The 17,032-nt window shown below is 47.5% G+C and overlaps 1 protein-coding gene across 2 annotated transcripts in view; it reads right to left on the reverse strand.

The window, feature by feature from the left end:
* Nucleotides 1-17,032, reverse strand: part of DOP1B (DOP1 leucine zipper like protein B) — a 97,187-nt gene that overhangs the window by 32,861 nt on the left and 47,294 nt on the right. For both annotated transcript variants that reach the window (XM_064579040.1, XM_064579045.1), the window contains exons 11-17: nucleotides 15,590-15,692; nucleotides 14,355-14,546; nucleotides 11,421-12,105; nucleotides 9,194-9,465; nucleotides 2,185-2,337; nucleotides 1,388-1,488; nucleotides 505-695 (exon numbers count right to left, since the gene is read on the reverse strand). In XM_064579040.1, the coding sequence (XP_064435110.1) occupies nucleotides 505-695; nucleotides 1,388-1,488; nucleotides 2,185-2,337; nucleotides 9,194-9,465; nucleotides 11,421-12,105; nucleotides 14,355-14,546; nucleotides 15,590-15,692 (1,697 nt within the window). The remainder of the gene's footprint in view (nucleotides 1-504; nucleotides 696-1,387; nucleotides 1,489-2,184; nucleotides 2,338-9,193; nucleotides 9,466-11,420; nucleotides 12,106-14,354; nucleotides 14,547-15,589; nucleotides 15,693-17,032) is intronic.

Here is a 17,032-nt window from a genome sequence, read left to right on the forward strand (position 1 = left end):
AAGGCAACCTAAACTACCCCTCGGTCTAAGCAGCGATCTGGAGAGAAGCGCCGGCCTAGCCAGACATGGAACTGCGACTCTTCTAAGTGAAGGCACTGACCTGGGAGACACTGGGATGGAGGGTCTGTTATTCTTTCCTCATACCTTAGGTGCATTTGAATTGTTTTCAGTAGCAAAACAATAAAAAATCAGCTATTTTTATTGGAACATGGGTTACTAACGATTTCCTTTTTTATTAAAAAAAAAAATCTGATTTTTCAGCTAAAACAACAAACCCACTCCCTAGCATTTCTAAGTGCTGGTTCGTCTGCTTACATCTGAAGAGTCCTCACAACTTTACAAAGTACCCTCATACCGCTGGAATCTAGCCAAACCACTGAGCGGGGCTAAGTACCTTGACTGTCCTAATAGGCAGCTGGGGTCCAGGCGGCCCCTTGCTCCCTCCCAGGCCCAGAGGCCCTGGGGACACAGAGCTCCCCGGGCCGCCCTGGGAGGTGTGCTCACCCGCTGAGTTCTCCTGCTTGAGGCAGTGAATGGAGGTCCTCTGGGTTTTGGGCTGGAGCAGGAGAAGGAGCATGGGTTCCAGGATGCGCGCCACATCACCAAGGGAGAGCGCCCGCACCAGCCAGCCCTGGGCTGCCGCGCTGATGGCACCGTCCGTGCAGGCCAGGCTGTCCAGCACGACAAACAGGGATCTGTGGGTGGGAAGGGTACCATCGAGCCAGCGTCCGGTGATCCCGTGCACCAGGATGCCCGTGGGGAGCTTCACCCATGCTGGGCTTAGGAGACCCAAGCAGACAAAGACAAGGGATTTCCACCCTAGAATCACTGGGGGAGCTTTTAAAATCCTGACGCCCAGGCTTCACCCCAAATTGATTAAACTGACTGTGGGGGTGGACCCCCAGCATCAGAATCAGCTGGCATTTCTCTAAGGCTGTGTGTCTGGCCCCAGACACATGGAAACAAGGAAGGGAATCTTTTTTTTAAAGTGCAACAGATTATACTGCAATAAAACTCACATTCACACGGTCAATGATACTCAAGTGTCCACACTCAGGGTAGCCACTGCCCTGATAGAGACCCAGACTACCTCCATTTCCCTACAAAGGTTCCCTCACGAGGTATGATCTCAAAGCTGCTCAGGTGATTCTGATGTATTGGGCTTCCTCCCACCAGGACGAAATTAAGAAAATTCCTACTACGTATTCACATGAGTCTGGCCTAAAGTCACTCAGGGGATCATGGGAATCGTTTGCTGTGCATCCAGAAAATGGGGTCATGCTATCAATTTTACACATCTCCCCCTCCTGGGCCCAACACACTGCCCAGGAACCTTGGCAAAGCGTCCTTTGCATTAAGGGTAATGTACCCATGAGGACCATCTTACCTATCAAAGGAGCGGTTGTGAGATGTCACACGACTGCCCTGCGTCTCTCTTGTCAGGTGCCAGATGACGGAAAACCTGAACAGAGCTTCCAGTCTTGTCCCCTTGATTAGGAAATAAACGGGAGTGAGGCACCTACTTCCCTCACAGCACACTGTTTGCAGTCACAGCAAACCCGACTTTAGTGACAAACAAGAGCTCAGCAGAATGACAGCAACATCAGCAGCAGTGCTGGGCTCTTGGTGTGCGTGGGGTCCCACTTGGCCGGCGGAAAGGAAGACCTGCATCCTCTTTTCCTTGCTCACTTAAACACAGTAAAGCATATTTTCAAGACTCCACATTAGCCCATGTCCCGGGTCACACCTGGGCCTGTGGTCGAAGATCACAAGATCACACACCTTGGACGTGCCAGGCCCAAGTGGCTCAGAGAGCAAGGACACAACTTGACTGCAAAGGATGGCCAGGGTGACGCATTCTCTACGACTGCCTACTTCACCAGCGGCTCTAGGATCCCTGCAAGCACTCAGTGTCCTGCAAACATCATGGAAGTTGGGGGAGATTTCCCTGGTGAGTCTTAATATGGACACAACCCATGTTTTTAGGACTCTAAAGGGGATGGCCAGTGCTTCTGAAGGCCTCCCAATCCTGAGATTCTGTAACACCTCTGCTTATTGATCAGGATGTCCACTGAGCCCCAGAAGGGTGGAGTACATGTAAGTCTACACCGGGCACATACAGGGATGGGTGGCCTGGCAGTTGGGATCTTTGCAGGACAGAAATGACAGGCTGCAAAGACTTACCTTGTCAGGGTCCAGGAGGGCATGGCAGATGATATCTTCACAGATGTTGGCCGTTGGCGCCAGGCAGTGCAGCCGGTAGAACAACTCTACACAGGTGATGTGATGCTCCCGGGTCTCCTTGTTCAGCTGATTCCAAAGCACACGAGCCACCCTCTGGGGCAGAAGGGAGACTGTGTGTACACAGGCAGCACCCACACTTCTTCCTTGTGCCAGTCCAATCCCCGCCCCAAGGAACTGGATCCTCAATATACAAAGAAGTACCACCAACAAACAAAATGAAGCAAACCAAACCCCAAACCAAACCAAAACCCCACCAGGCGATGTTATAGGTTAACCTTGGAGGTGTCTCTATCCCCAACGTAGGGCTCCAACTCATGATCCTGGGGTCAGGAGTCACATGCTCTACTGAGTCAGCCAGGCACCCCAAGACTACTCTTTTTGTTTTTTAAGTAAGCTCTATGGCCATGTGCGGCTTGAACTCATGACCCTGGGATTAGGCATCGTGTGCTCTATCCGATGAGCCAGCCAGGTGCTCCCTGAAACCTGAAGTCTGAACTTGCAGCTAAGCACACTGCAGCTCTTGCCCAGACATTAACATTACTTTCAGAGAGGAAACCAACTGGAAGCAAGAACCTACTGGTTGACAAATCCTTTCGACAAGCACACTTGACCGAGCCTCACTGTGTGCTGGCACCAGGGGCTGCAGAGCCATGGGCTCCAGGAAGTGTGGAGCATTTGCACTGGTCGCCAATCTCGACGCAGACACGCTCACAGCACCTTACCCCCTAGGGTTGGCAGACATCGGTCACCATGTGGTACTGACGAAGAATCGTGGCTTTCAGCTTTAATGCCACAAACCTGTCTGTTCCCATTTCTGTGCACAGTGCCACAGCAGATGCCCAGCTCACTTTCAGGACACAAATCCCATCCCAAATCAAGTCCTCCATCTCCTCAGCCCTGATCTTAGCTCTTTAAATATATGGGGCCTGGAGCTGGCTGCAGCCCCCCCACCCCCAAAGTCCCAGGGAGCACCGGAGGGGTGCCTGACCCAACTGGGTGAGACTCAAGGGGAAGGCTGGCCCCATTTCTGGGACGGAATTTCTGAAGGCATTCTTCCAGGTCATGGGAAAAGACCACGCCTCACAGACTGTGATATTTTTAAGTACATCTCAGGTCAAATGATTTCTTTTGGCCCATTTATTTCTATTTGACAAAACTATCTTCTCTGCTTAGATCAAATTAACCATTGACTGGCTCGAGCCTCTAACCATTATTTTCATTACTTTTTTAATCTAAGGGAATGTGATTTCCAATTATCGAATTGCAATGAAACCTCTGATACAAAACTTTTGATTAAGTAGAGTAGTCCCCTTACTTGTAGCCCCTGGGGGCAAATTTATGTGGAAGAGACTGGAAGTTTTAAAACAATGTTTTTTGAAGCGTTAAGGAGTTGGTGTTGGTCACAAAACACACGCCTGCTCCTTCATCTGTGTTAAGCTTCTCAGTCCCCATGTCCTGAACCCTTTCTCAGTGAACTGAATTCTGCCATTACCACCTGATTAGAAAGGTGAGGGCACTCGTGGGATAGCGAACCTTATTCTTTGCATCGTGGGCATCGCAAACACTGGCATGTGGGTTGTTCTGTGGGAATGAGAAAAGGGCTAGGAGATCTGGAACCAGCCCTACACCTGGAGTCCGAGAACTGGGGCGTGGCCTGGCTGTTGGTGCAGGTGTTTTCGCTGCCTGCCATCCAGCGTGTTGACATGGGCAGGCACCAGCCACTGCGGCCGCTCTGGATGAGGCTGGATGCTCTATAAAGTGCACTCCAGTACCCGGCAAGTGGTAAGGACTCAGATATGCACCAAATCGGACTCAAAATAAAAATCAAGGCTTCAGAAAGAACTCAGAAAAGCCTACTTTCCAAACACATCATTAAGGGTACATCATCAAAACAAGAGTATTTAATGCAGTCATTTTCATTCTATGGATAGCTTTCCAAAGATTCACAGACCAAATTCTTTCTTCTGTTCTAGTTCCTGCGCCTTATAACACAGTGACCCCACACTTCTCAGATATATGCAGGAGCAAGTAAGGATGTGCCCAGTCACTGCTGCTGTATTAACACTGTTCCTGGTCCTGAGATCCACACAGACTCAACTCTGGTAAGAGAGCAAGGGAGCGGGGGATGAGGGGCTCAGGCCAAACAGCAATCAAGTAAGGCTCCGCCAGGACCTGGCACCATAGATGGGGTCTGAGTACACACGTTAGTCTGGCTGTGTGAGGAGCTCTGTAAACTCTCAAAAAAATACCATAACTCATGAAAATTATAAAAAAATAAAACAATCAAACATTTAGAGTCTCTGGAAATTATCCTAAGGGCATTCAGGCAATAAAGAAACATTTATTCAAGAAAATCTACTAAATTCCAGTAAAAGCAACAAGTCTGTGGCAGTGAACTGCGACTCTATCCACCCCGCTCAGCCCAGCTTGGTGTGACAAGGAACGTGACTATCCACTCCAGGAGGAGTCCCCTCCCCCCAGGTCCCAGTCCAAGGCTCTGCATCTCCATGAACGAGCAGACCACAGCATTTCATGCCTCATCCTCACTCCTGGGTGGAGGCTGTATCCAGACACTGCAGGCCAGGGGTGCTGGGGTTCCCCCTGGGGTTCCCACTGTTCTTACCCTATGTGCTTGTGGGTTATGTTGCTGAGAAGCTCAGATGACCAGAGGCCAGGGCCCCTGAGGGCAACCCGCAGGGCTAGCCCTCCAAGAGAAACAGGTAACTGTCTCAGTCCCAGCTCTTTCTGAGCAATGGGATGCAGAGACTGCCCAGAGCGAGGGGCAGGCCATGACACAGAAGGCTCCCTCAAGGAGAGCGTGAGGAAGTTCGAGCCTAGGAGTGCTCTCAAGAACAACGGAATTCTGTAGTAAGTAAGTACCACAAGCCTGGTGGCTCCGCAACAGCAACAAGTTAAACCAGAGGCCAGCTCGTTTATCAGGAACAACCAGGACAAGAGAGAGCTAGGAAGAACCCTTGTAGGTAAACAAAACAACCCACAGACTGGCCTCAAAAAACTACCAGACCGTGCAGTAACGTATGCCTTTGGACATTGTTGAAAACGCGAGAGTAGCGAGCCAGCCAGCCGTTCGTGGAGCCTAACGGCTGGGTGTGATACCGACAGAGACAGCTTACGGAGAGAGCCGGGAAAGAGACGGTCAGTGAGAACCCTGCTAAGATCACCGCCACTGCAGGGCGACCATACATCCCTCCAGGGAGCAGCACCAAAGGACTCACACGGCAGGGGAGACAGACTCCACCAAAGCAGTCTAGGCAAGTCACCAAACAGTGAGCAACCCATGAGGACAAATCAAGACTGGCGGGGGGAGGGGCCAGAACACAGTAAAATTGCTACGATACACTATCTAAAATACCCAGTCTTCAATAAAAACTGTAAAATAATAAAACGTGCAAAGAAACAAGAAAATATGACACTCACACAAGGGAAAAAAGTGGGCAATGAAGGTATCTGTGAGAGCAACTGGGTGTCAGATTTATTCAACAAAGACCTCAAAGTAGCCATTGTAAGTCTGTTCAAATAACTAAAGGAAACCATGTTTAAATAAGTAAAGGAAGGCATGATGACAATTTCCCATCAAGCACACGATATCAACAATGGCTCAGTCGTTAAGCGTCTGCCTTCAGCTCAGGTCATGATCCCGGGGTCCTGGGATCGAGTCCTGCATCTGGCTCCCTGCTCAGTGGGGAGCCTCCTTCTCCCTCTGCCTCTGCTGCTCCCCCTACTTGTGTTCTCTCTCGCTTGCTCTAATAAATAAATGAAATCTTAAAAAAAAAAAAAAGGTTGAGTAAAACACGAGGCACACAGGTATCACTGGAACATTCAGAAACACACTTGCATGTAGCAGCATAGAAGAGGGAGGCAGGGGAAGGCTGGGGCCCATGTACAGACTGAATCCACAAGTGAAGGGCCAGGAATGGAGAAGGAAAGTGGTATAAAAAAAAAGAAAAGAAAAGAAGGCAAAAACAACAACAACAAAAACAAATGGAAATTCTGGAGCTGAAAGTATAATAACTGAAATGAAACTTTCCCTCCTCAGGGGGCTAAGTGGCTCATCTGAACGGACGGAAGGAAGACTTGGTGAAGAAAATGGATTGAGAGAAATGATGCAATCTGAAGAGCAGAGGGAAAAAAGAATGGTGAAAAATGCACAGGGCCTTAGAGAGATGTGGGCCACCGTCAAAGGGCAGCAGCACAAGCAGAGGGAGTGCCGGGGGAGGAGAAAGAGAAAGGAGCAGGGGAAGTATGTGCAGAAGTAGTGGACAAAAACCTCCCCAAACTGATAAAAGAACATTAATCTATATATTCAAGAAGCCTGAAGAATTCCAAATGGGATACACTCCACAGGATCCACACTGGACACACCACAATGAGATGCTAACAAAGACAGAGAGAAAATCTTGAAAGCAACAAGAGAAAAACCACTGCTCATTAACAAGGGAAACCCAAGAAGAAGAGCTGCCTTTTCACAAGAAATGCCGGAGGCAAGAAGACAGTGGGATCATGTCTCCAAATGGTGAATTCCAATGTAAGTTCAAACATTCACATGAGCATTTGTTACGGATTATTGAAAAAGTGCTGTTGGGGCGCCTGGGTGGCTTAGTTGGTTAAGCATCTGACTCTTGATTTTGGCTCAGGTCATGATCTCAGGGTTGTGAGATCAAGCCCTGTGATGGGCTCCATGCTGGGTGTGGAGCCTGCTTAGGATTCTCTCTCCCTCTGCTTCCCACACCCCCTCCCCCATGCGCCGTTCACACGTGCTCTCTCTCTCAAAAGAGGTGCTGCTTTACTTAAATATTGCATATTCAAGGTTATCAGTGGCTGATTAAAGTATAACTTATTCTTATATTCCAAGTTTTGAAAGAAAGAAAAAAACCTAACCAAGAACATTATATCTAGTGAAACTATCTTCCATAAAAGGAGAAATAAAGACATTTCCAGATAACAAACACTGAGTGAATTTGTTGCTAGTAGACCTGTTTTATAATATGAAACACTGAAGGACGTTCTGGTGGGGGAATGGGGTAAATGGGGAATGGGCATTAAGGAGGGCACTTCATGGAATGAGCACTGGGTATTGTATGCAACTGATGAATCACTAAATTCTACCTCTGAAACTCATAATACACTATATGTTAATTAACTGAATTTAAATTAAAAAAAATCAAAACAAAACAGAAACACTAAACAAAGTTCTTCGAGGTGAAAACAACTGACCCCAGATAGTCAATCAAATCCATACAAAAAGCACCAGTAAAGGTAACCGGGTAGCTCTAAAAAGACAGAGTAAATGCATGTCTCCTTTCTTTCAACTGAGTTTTTTTAAAAGGTTGAGGAGGGCACCTGGGTGGCTCAGTCGGTTAAGTGTCTGCCTTCGGCTCAGGTCATGATCGGGGTCCTGGGATTGAGCCCCGTGTCAGGCTCCCTGCTCAGTGGGGAGCCTGCTCCTCCCTCACCCTCTGCCTGCCCCAGATCCCCCTGCTAGTGGTCTCTCACTCGCTCTCTCTCTCAAATAAATAAATAAAATCTTAAAAAAAAACCTGAGTAAAACACCAGGCATACAGGCATCACTATGCTATTACTGGAACATGCAGAAACACACAGCTCCAAAAACACGTTGAGAAAAATCATTAAAGCGATTAAAACATTACACTGGAAAATATCCATTTGCTGAAAAAGAAAACAGAAAAGGAGGGATAACAAAAAACAGGGAAAACAGTAAGTAAAATGGCACACTTCTGTGAATACAGTAAAAACCACTGAATTGGACACTTCAAGTGGGTGATTTGTATGGTACGTGGATTATACCTAAACATAGCTGTTATTAACAACAACAAAAAGAAACAAAGCTGAGAGGTGGCCTCAGTTATGTGACCTGCTTGAGAAGAGCTCATCCCAACAGGGAAAAGGCAGCCAATTTCAAAGGCTTTCAAAAGTGCACGGGCTGTTAGGACCTGAAGGGACAGTAGAGTTTCCGTATCTCATTCACTCATAAAATATATAAAATCTCTCTTCCTAAGTGTCAAAACTTTTCAGGGTGGTCTGCGGCCCCATCATCGCAGGTCCCGGGGAGTGGCCACATCCCTATCTGCACCACAGGACCTCCTACCCGCCGTCAATGCTGCGTGGGCCGGAGAAGCAGAAGGTGCTGACCCAAGGGTGCCTCAGCCCCGACCCATTAGTTCGGACTTGAGGGAAAGACATCCAAGCATCATTAACTATAGGAACCAAACTTGAAGGTCATGAGGCAGACTGAAGGTCAAGTGGCAACCAAGTTAGTGAGGTGACCCCTGGGCACCCCCTTGGCCGAGCGAGGTGCAGAGCGAGCAGCCTCAGGATCTAACAGCCCGCCCAGGTGACACCCCGTGAGACCCAGCTGCATTCCGCTCTTGCTCTTTGGCATCCATGGGCACTATCTCTATAATAAACTTCACTTTTTCTCATGAGCTCGCCGGAACTGCTTTTAGCTCTTTGCAATTAAATGAGCCCTATCATATGTAGCTTTAAGTGATTTTACTTTGTCTCCTCAAAGAGGGACGCAACACCTGCTCACCATCTTCAGCAATCATCTTTCCTAAGTTTGCCAAGTACTAAGTTTTCCTTGAGGTTAACTAGCTTCACAGCCTTTAACCTCATAAATTAGGGCATAGTCTCTTCTTCTTCCACATATTTAGATAACTTAACAATCCTTACATGTGAAGTCCGGTCAGCCTAAAACCAAGCACAAATATTTACCGAACTCTTGCTGCAGAGCCAGAAACTGTGCCACAGCCTGGGACAGGGGGCCAGGCAAGGCAGGCAAAGGTCTCAAACGACCCTCTGGGGCTGTCACGAGAGCCGCCATATCCCGACCACAGTGACTACCACCTTGCGGACTTTAAACAGATGGTTGGGAAGTGGGTCTCGCCCACCTCCTCCCAGTGGGAAATACCTGATAGAAGTCTGTCTTCTCCGCAATGACTTTCAATATTCCTGGACCAATGGGAGGAACTGTCACCATCTGCAGCTTGCCAAAAAATGGGTTGTGTCCAGAGCTTTTATAGCGTTTCATCTTGTCTTCGATGACAAGGGCTAGGGACTGGGAATGGTTGATCACCTCCAGCAGGGTGGAGATGGCCACGTTCTGGAGGAAGCAGTCGGTCACACAGCAGCTAACGGTCATGAGGGATCTCAGCCACGGTGGGAAACTGCAATCGCCGGCTCCTGCAAGGAAGCCAGTCAGACAGACAAAACCACGTGAAGATGGCTCGCAATGTGCAGATTCTAAGACACCCTGAGAGCCACAAGTCAGTGGCTTTTAAAAGCTGGTCAGGTTATTCGAATTCTAAAAATGTCCATCTCAGGACTTTGAGATGACTCAGTGTCTGTCTTTTATTTAAGAAAAAATATTTTTTTTTTTTTTTTTAAGATTTTATTTATTTTTTGACAGAGAGGGACACAGCGAGAGAGGGAACACAAGCACGGAGAGTGGGAAAGGGAGAAACAGGTTTACTGCCGAGCAGGGAGCCCGATGCAGGGCTCGATCCCAGGACCCTGGGATCATGACCTGAGCTGAAGGCAGACGCTTAATGACTAAGCCACCCAGGCATCCCTTATTTTTAAAATTTACATATAGTAAATCCACATTTGTGGGTATAGAGTTCAAAATGTTTTTCCAAGCTCTCTTGATGGTGAGACACATGCCATTAGCTTTAAAAACGGCCCAAAATAGGGGCGCCTGGGTGGCTCAGATGGTTAAACGTCTGCCTTCGGGTCAGGTCATGATCCCAGGGTCCTGGATCCAACCCCACATTGGACTCCCCACTCAGCAGGGAGCCCTCTCCCTCTGCCCCTCCACCACTCATGCTCTCTGTCTCAAATGAATAAATAAAATCTTAAAAAAAAAAAAAAAAGAGGCCCAAAATAAACTGTGGACTTGAATTCTAAGTGCCAAGCCTCCAAGTACAGTGTTATCTGCAGCTGATGAGCCAAGAGACAAACTACACAGGAAGTTTACTGTAATGACTACAAAAGGGGACAGCTTGGTCCTGTGTTCCCACCAACTTAATCACTTCTTTCTTGTTTTCCACCTTCCTCTCTTTTTTCTTTAAAGTGTTCACTGCCTGCTAAGGACTGAATTGTGTCTTCCCCAAATCCATATGTTGAAGCCTCAACGCCTAATGTGATGGTATTCAGAGGTGGGGCCCTCATGATGGGATTAGCGCCCCTATAAGAACAGACACCAGCAAGACCCCTCATACCCCCAGGATGTGAGCACCCTGTGACAAGGTGGCCGTCTATAACCAAGGGGAGAGCTCTCATCAGAAATTGATGATGCTGGCACTCTGATCTCAGACTTCCAGGCTTCAGAACTCTGAGAAAGAAATTTCTGTTGCTTAAGCCACTCAATCTATGGTATTCTGTTATGGCAGCCTGAGCGTCTAAGACACTGCCTGTTATGGGTTGAACTGTGTCCCCCTCCCAACTCCCCAAAATTCTTATGTTGCAGTCATAAGTCCCTTTAGGACCTGAGAATGTGACCTTATCTGGAAATAGGGTTGATGCCGATGTAATGAGTTCAGACAAGGTCATATTAGAGTGGGCCCCTAATCCAATATAACTGGTGTCCTTATAAAAAGGGAACTGAGCACAGGATGTATACACATACACAGGGGGAATCCATGCAAAGACTGGAGTGATGATGCCATGAGCCAAGGAACTATCAGAAGCTAGGGGCGAGGCTAGAGCACATCCTTCTGAACCTTCAAAGGGAGAACAGCCCTGCCAATATGCTGATCTCAAGAGTTCTGCCTCCAGAACTGTGAGGCAGTACATTTTTGTTGTTTAAGTCACTTAGTTTGTGGTACTTCGTTATGGCAATCTTAGCAAACGAACACAAATCCTTAACAACCGGTCTGATGAACTTGTCTATTTCCTGATTATCATGAAGCACCTTTTATGTTCCAGACCTCTTAATGGGCTGTGCGGGACACCTCAAGTTTAAAAATACGGTCCCAGCCTCACCAATCTACCATCTTCAAGAAGCAAGTCAAAAGCACACACCACGAACGACAAAAGCGCACGTGGCAGAGGGGGTTTTGGCTCATCTATAAACACCAGCTACATGACAGGACTCCTCGGGGCAGACCCCGGGGGGGTGGGGGGTGCAGCCCTCTCACCGGGAAGCTGGAAGAGCATTTCGCAGAGCTGCTCCGTCTCCTGCTCGGACAGGTAGACGGGGAAGGTGGCGCAGTCCAGCAGCAGGCGGCAGGCGGCAGCGAAGGCTTCCCGGCAGCCCTCTCGCGAGCTGCCCAGCTCAATGACCACCTGCTCCACAGCCCAGTCCCCCTCCGTTTTTCGGCCAGGGCTCCTGGGCAGAGGCGAAGGCAACTCTGCACTTTTTGTCTTAAATGGAGACCCTCGAGCTGTGAACAAGTCTGAGAGCATCTGCTTAAACTGGGGCACGCTGATGGGCTTTGCGTCCCACGGGTTCTTCCTGTCGGAGTCACTGCCCGCCGAGCTCGGCGGCCCGCCCTCGTCCCTCCGGCCCGCGGGCTCTTCACACTTGCTCTCTTCTCCAGACCCCGTCAGCTGCACTCCAAAAATGTTCTTGTGGGCAAAGTTGGCAATCAGCTCCTGGATGCAAAGAAACGTCCTCTGCATACTCCCACCCTTCTTCCAAACATCATCTTTTTCGGGAGAAACCCTGGGGACCCTCCAGCGCTCTGAGAGCTCTGGCGACGAGGCGCTGAGCCCAATCCCGCTGTCTTCAGATTTAAGGGGAGGAAAGGAAGCATCTTCATCAGCCGGAATCACTGCCTTTGTGTCTATAATCATTTCACTGTTTTCACCTTTTACTGGACTCTGCAAAAAAAAAAAAAAAAAAGGACATTTGTGTTGTACCCATCTCGTGAAGCCAAGGGATTCAAGTATCAGCTGAATCGGGCAAACCATGAATAGGTACTTCCTGTTTTTTGAAATCCTTATTCTCTGCACCAAGAGAACCCCTGTGTAAAAGTGTATAATAAAATGAAGAAGGCACAGCACGGGGAAGGATGGGGAGCAAGTCCAAAGAGGAGGCTGCTGGGACCCCACGCTCTGTGCCTCTGGGAAGGTGGGTTTTGAACCCACTTTGTATTATTTATTTAGGTTCAAGGTTCAAAAATGTTATTTAAAAACAGTTTCTGACATATTTAAATTAAAAAACTGAACGAGGACATTGGGCTGAGGATAAAATAAAGGCATGAAGAGATAAAATGAGAGCAGAAAGCCAGAATAAAGTGTTTACCCGTGTATATATGGTACCCATCCGCCCATCTGCGCACACTCCATGGCTTTTTCAAAGGGATGACACTGCAACCTTTAATTAGCCAACCTCTCCTCTTACACTGCTAACGTGAAGAATATTCCATTAAATTTAAAACACTGCAACATTTAAACCACTGTGCTCTATAGGAAACAATGAAATAGTACACACTTTGTGAAACATTAATAATTATGTTTGAAGACACATGCTTGTTAAACTTTGTATCTTCAATCATTTAAGGGATTTTTAAAAATTAGCTATAATAGCTAGAAAAAAAATAAAAGGACTAACTTTGGAAGGGAAATTAACAGTCTATGAGTGAGTCTGCACCCTGAGCTGGGAGCAGCTCCCTTTGTGGAGTGCCCGCTGCCCAGTCGGCTTGCGCTCCCGCCCACAGCTGCACTGAATGGGTGTCAAGGGCAGAGTTTTTAAAGCTTTAAGCGAAGTAAAAAATAAAAATGATCCAACGACTGCAGGCCTCAAACTGCTTGGGGGACTCTGTTACCATCTTCTGGGAGGACCGTTTGGCAACGTCCTTGCCAATTTAGGAGGAGCATGCATCTCTCCCAGTTTAAAAACAAATGGGTTTGACTGCAACCCATGGAGAGGGATTGATCCTTCAGAGAAACCTGCAACCACAAAACCAGCTGTGCAAGGATGCTTAGTGCAGCGCTGTTGGTAATAGTGAAAAACCAGAAATCACCTAAATGCCCTTGATGGGGAAGAGCGGAAGACAGAGTAAAGCCACACCTAGACTATCCCATAGAAACCACACGAAAGGAAGATACCTCTACATAAACCAGTATGGAACGAGGTCCCCAGAACACTGAGAACCAAAGCAAGTCAGAGAACAGTGTATGTTATGGGTTGAACTCTGTCCCCCTCAAAAGATGTAGTCCTGCCCCCGATACTTGTAAATGTGACCTTATTTGGAAATAGGCTCTTTGCAGATGGTCAGGTTAAAATGAGCTCATTAGGGTGGGCCCCAATCCAACATGACTGATGTCCTTACAAAAAGGAAATCTGGACACAGACAGGATGGGGATGAAGACAGAGCAGGGTGATGAGTCTACAGCAGAGGGACACCAGAGACTGCCAGCGCCACCAGAGCTGGGACAGAGGACGGAGCAGACTCGCCCTCCCCCCACTCAGAGAAAACCAACCCTGCCCACACCGGGACCTCGGGTTTCTGACCTCCAGAACCGTGAGACAATAACGTCCTCTTATTTAAGTCAGTCAGTCAGTGGTACTTCTTTACTGCAGCCCAAGTAAATGAATATCTCACTTTTGTGTTTATTTTTATTTTTTAAATTTTATTTATTTATTTGAGAGAGAGGGTGAGAGAGAGAGCGCGCGAGCAAGCATGAGCAGGGTGAGGGGCAGAGGGAGAAGCAAGCTCCCTGTGGAGCAGGGAGCCCGATGCGGGACTCGATCCCAGGACTCTGGGATCATGACCTGAGCCGAAGGCAGATGATCAACGGACAGAGCCACCCAGGCGCCCTCACTTATGTGTTTAAAAAGACACCAACATCACACAAATACACACACATAACAAGGTCTGGACAGTGAGCTGAATCGAACCAGTAACTGCTGGAGGAAGTGGCGGGGGTGCGCAAAGGGAAGCGAGGTGGTCAGCTTCCACGCTAAAAGCTCTTGGGAAGTGTTTGAGGATTTTAGCAGCATATTTTAGATATTACCTTTATATCCTCTGATCTTTACTCCTACCCTAACCAACCCTAATTACTTCCTGCTCCCAGGAAGGTATAAGCCCAGCCCAGAGAACCCCGTCAGCTCCCCGGGGGCGTACCGGGCTTCCACTTGCGGGCTCCATGTCCAGGTAGGAAGGTGGCATCTGGACCTTGTTGAGCACTTTGAAACATGTCTTCAAGGCATGCGTCAGCTCGGGTAAGCTTAACACCTCCATCTCCTCAGCCAAAGGCTGCACCAGACAGCCCAGCACCTGAGGGAGGTATTGGGTTTGCACTTCAGAGTAAAGTTCCTGTGGAAAACAGACATGAGTTAACTAACATGTTTCCAATTTCTGGTCAGAAAAAAAAAAAATGCACCTCAAAATGGCACCTTAAAAAAGTCAATTTTTTAAAAGATTTTATTTATTTATGAGATATGAGAGAGAGAGCGAGAACGAGCGGGGGAGGAGCAGAGAGACAAGGAGACACCCCGCTGAGCAGGGAGCCCAATGTGGGGCTCGATCCCAGGGCCCTGAGATCATGACCTGAGCCAAAGTCAGACACTCAACGGACTGAGCCACCCAAGTGCCCTGAAGTCAATTTTTTTAGAGCATGAATAAGTTTCATGTTCATTCCCAAATCAGGGAACAAAATACTTCTTTTTAATCTAGACAAATCAATGGACATTCTCCTTCTCTTTTCAAGTGTCTTTACCTTTTTTATGTTTTTTTTTAAAGATTTATTTATTTGAGAGAGAGAGAGAGAGAGCGCGCGTATGTGCGAGCAAGAGTGCATGAGCAGAGGAAGGGCAGGGGGAGAGAGAGAATCTTAAACAGGCTCCACACTCAGCACAGAGCCCCATGTGAGGCTTGATCTCAGGGCCCTGAGAGCATGACCTGAGCTGAAATCAAGAGTCAGGCGCTCAACCGACTGAGCCACCCAGGTCCCCCTCAAGTGTCTTTACTTTTCTTAATAGAGGATCGTTGCCACATTTATTTCTATATTAAGGAAACTAGTTTCCTTTGACAAAATTAGCCAACAGCACAGTTTTACCTACAAATACATTTACTCTCACTCCTGAACTGAAGTGCAGGGTGATGCTATCCACCTCTGGTTGACATAACTTTGGCTCAGGCCAGTTACAACTGGCTCAAAGTTTTATAACCTCTTTTAAATAAGACATAAAAGACATAAGAGATTACATTCAGCTACATCTTTCATGCCAAAACATTGCAAGTGTTGTGTATTTATGCACACGCACTTTTCAGGAAGGTGAGGATTATCAGGCCAAGGACACAAACCAGAACATAAACAAGCACGCATGGAGCCGCCTCTTCCTGGCAAGGGGCCTTACCAAGGGGATAACATCCAGAAGGAACACCAGGAGGTTGCAGAGCTCTGACACCGTCGGGGGAGGGCTGATGCTCTTCCCAACAGTGTAACTCCGCTTCGCTGGTCTACATAAGTCACAGGAAAGAAAATCAAATCAATTCTTTCTCCTGTAATAGCTTCAAGCATTTCTTACGATGTCCAATCAAGTTACTCTATTTCAAACATAATGAAAGGCAGCTCTGTCATTCTAATAAGTAAGCTTTAGTGACTAAAACTATCAGACAAAGAGAACTGTCAGTCTGTGTCTTGAATTTGCTTGTCTCCAAAACAGGTTCACTCAGACTTGAACTTCATCAGTTCAGATGAGGGCGGATCCATGCCCAGGTGGGATGCCACACCCAGCAGATCTGGAGCTCCATTGACAGGAGCAAGTGCTAGGTACCCCACCCAAACCAATGGCATGTTCCAAGGGAAGCTGCCTGGCTAGAGAAGACAGGGGCTGAACAGTGGTCCCCCCTGCTGTGGGAGCAACCTGAGACAGCTCCTCTCGCATGACCCATGAGCTCATCCACACGAGCTGCTTAGCTTCTCCGGCTTCCACAGAGAAGCGAAACTTCACCAGTCAGCTCTATTGGGAGCTGCTCATACTAAAACGTAACACTTCTTTTTAAATAAGCAGGCAACTGGTTAAACAGGTGAGTTAAAAAACATATACATGTTTGTTTTCAAAACAGAGTAACTTTGGATTCATCTCCAATCACAGGACAACTCAACCTGAGTTAATTGTCTTCACTGCAAATTAGCACTTAGTTATCTTGGGAGTCTGAGCAAGAGAAGGCCTCTCTTGAACTGTGTACACTAACCCAGCAACCGTTCTCCCAGTCTGCTCTAAGGGAACCCCGCATAGGCCTGTGAAGAGACAGGACAAAGTACTATTGCAACAACGAAAAAATGGAAGCTGGTGTTTCAGCTGGATGTACAGACAGATCTCCAGAGGACTGTTAGCCAACCCCCAAAACAGCAGACCGCAGAAAGTCATATAAAACTTGACAGCCTTGTGTAGAACTTGAACAGACACACCACACTATGTAATCTCTGGAAACACAGGTTATAAAAGCACAGACAACATCACAGGCAGGACAGTATGAAAGGAGAAGGTGCTGCAAGGTGGGAGTTAGTTCTATCTGGGTAGCAACATTTAATTCCTTTAAAAAAAATCTGAAAAACAATAATTTCAGTAATAAGTGCATGTGTGTCTGGCATTATTTCTTGTTCTTTCTTACATTTGAAATGTTTCGTAGTTGATTTTTTTTTTTTTAAAAGGAAAGCACACCTTGTAACTCTGAAATGGAAATAGGCTGACCAAAATATGCTCTAGCTTCAGTATAACATGGACTTGCTGCCACCCATGGGTCCAGCTAGAGTTAACGGATTCATCACAGATTTGAATGCCCACCGGGACCTG

The sequence above is a fragment of the Mirounga angustirostris genome, unplaced genomic scaffold (genome assembly GCF_029215605.1).
Source record: "Mirounga angustirostris isolate CCGP_5_RB_7025 unplaced genomic scaffold, mMirAng1.0.hap1 SCAF_1, whole genome shotgun sequence".
In the NCBI taxonomy this organism is placed as follows: domain Eukaryota; kingdom Metazoa; phylum Chordata; class Mammalia; order Carnivora; family Phocidae; genus Mirounga; species Mirounga angustirostris.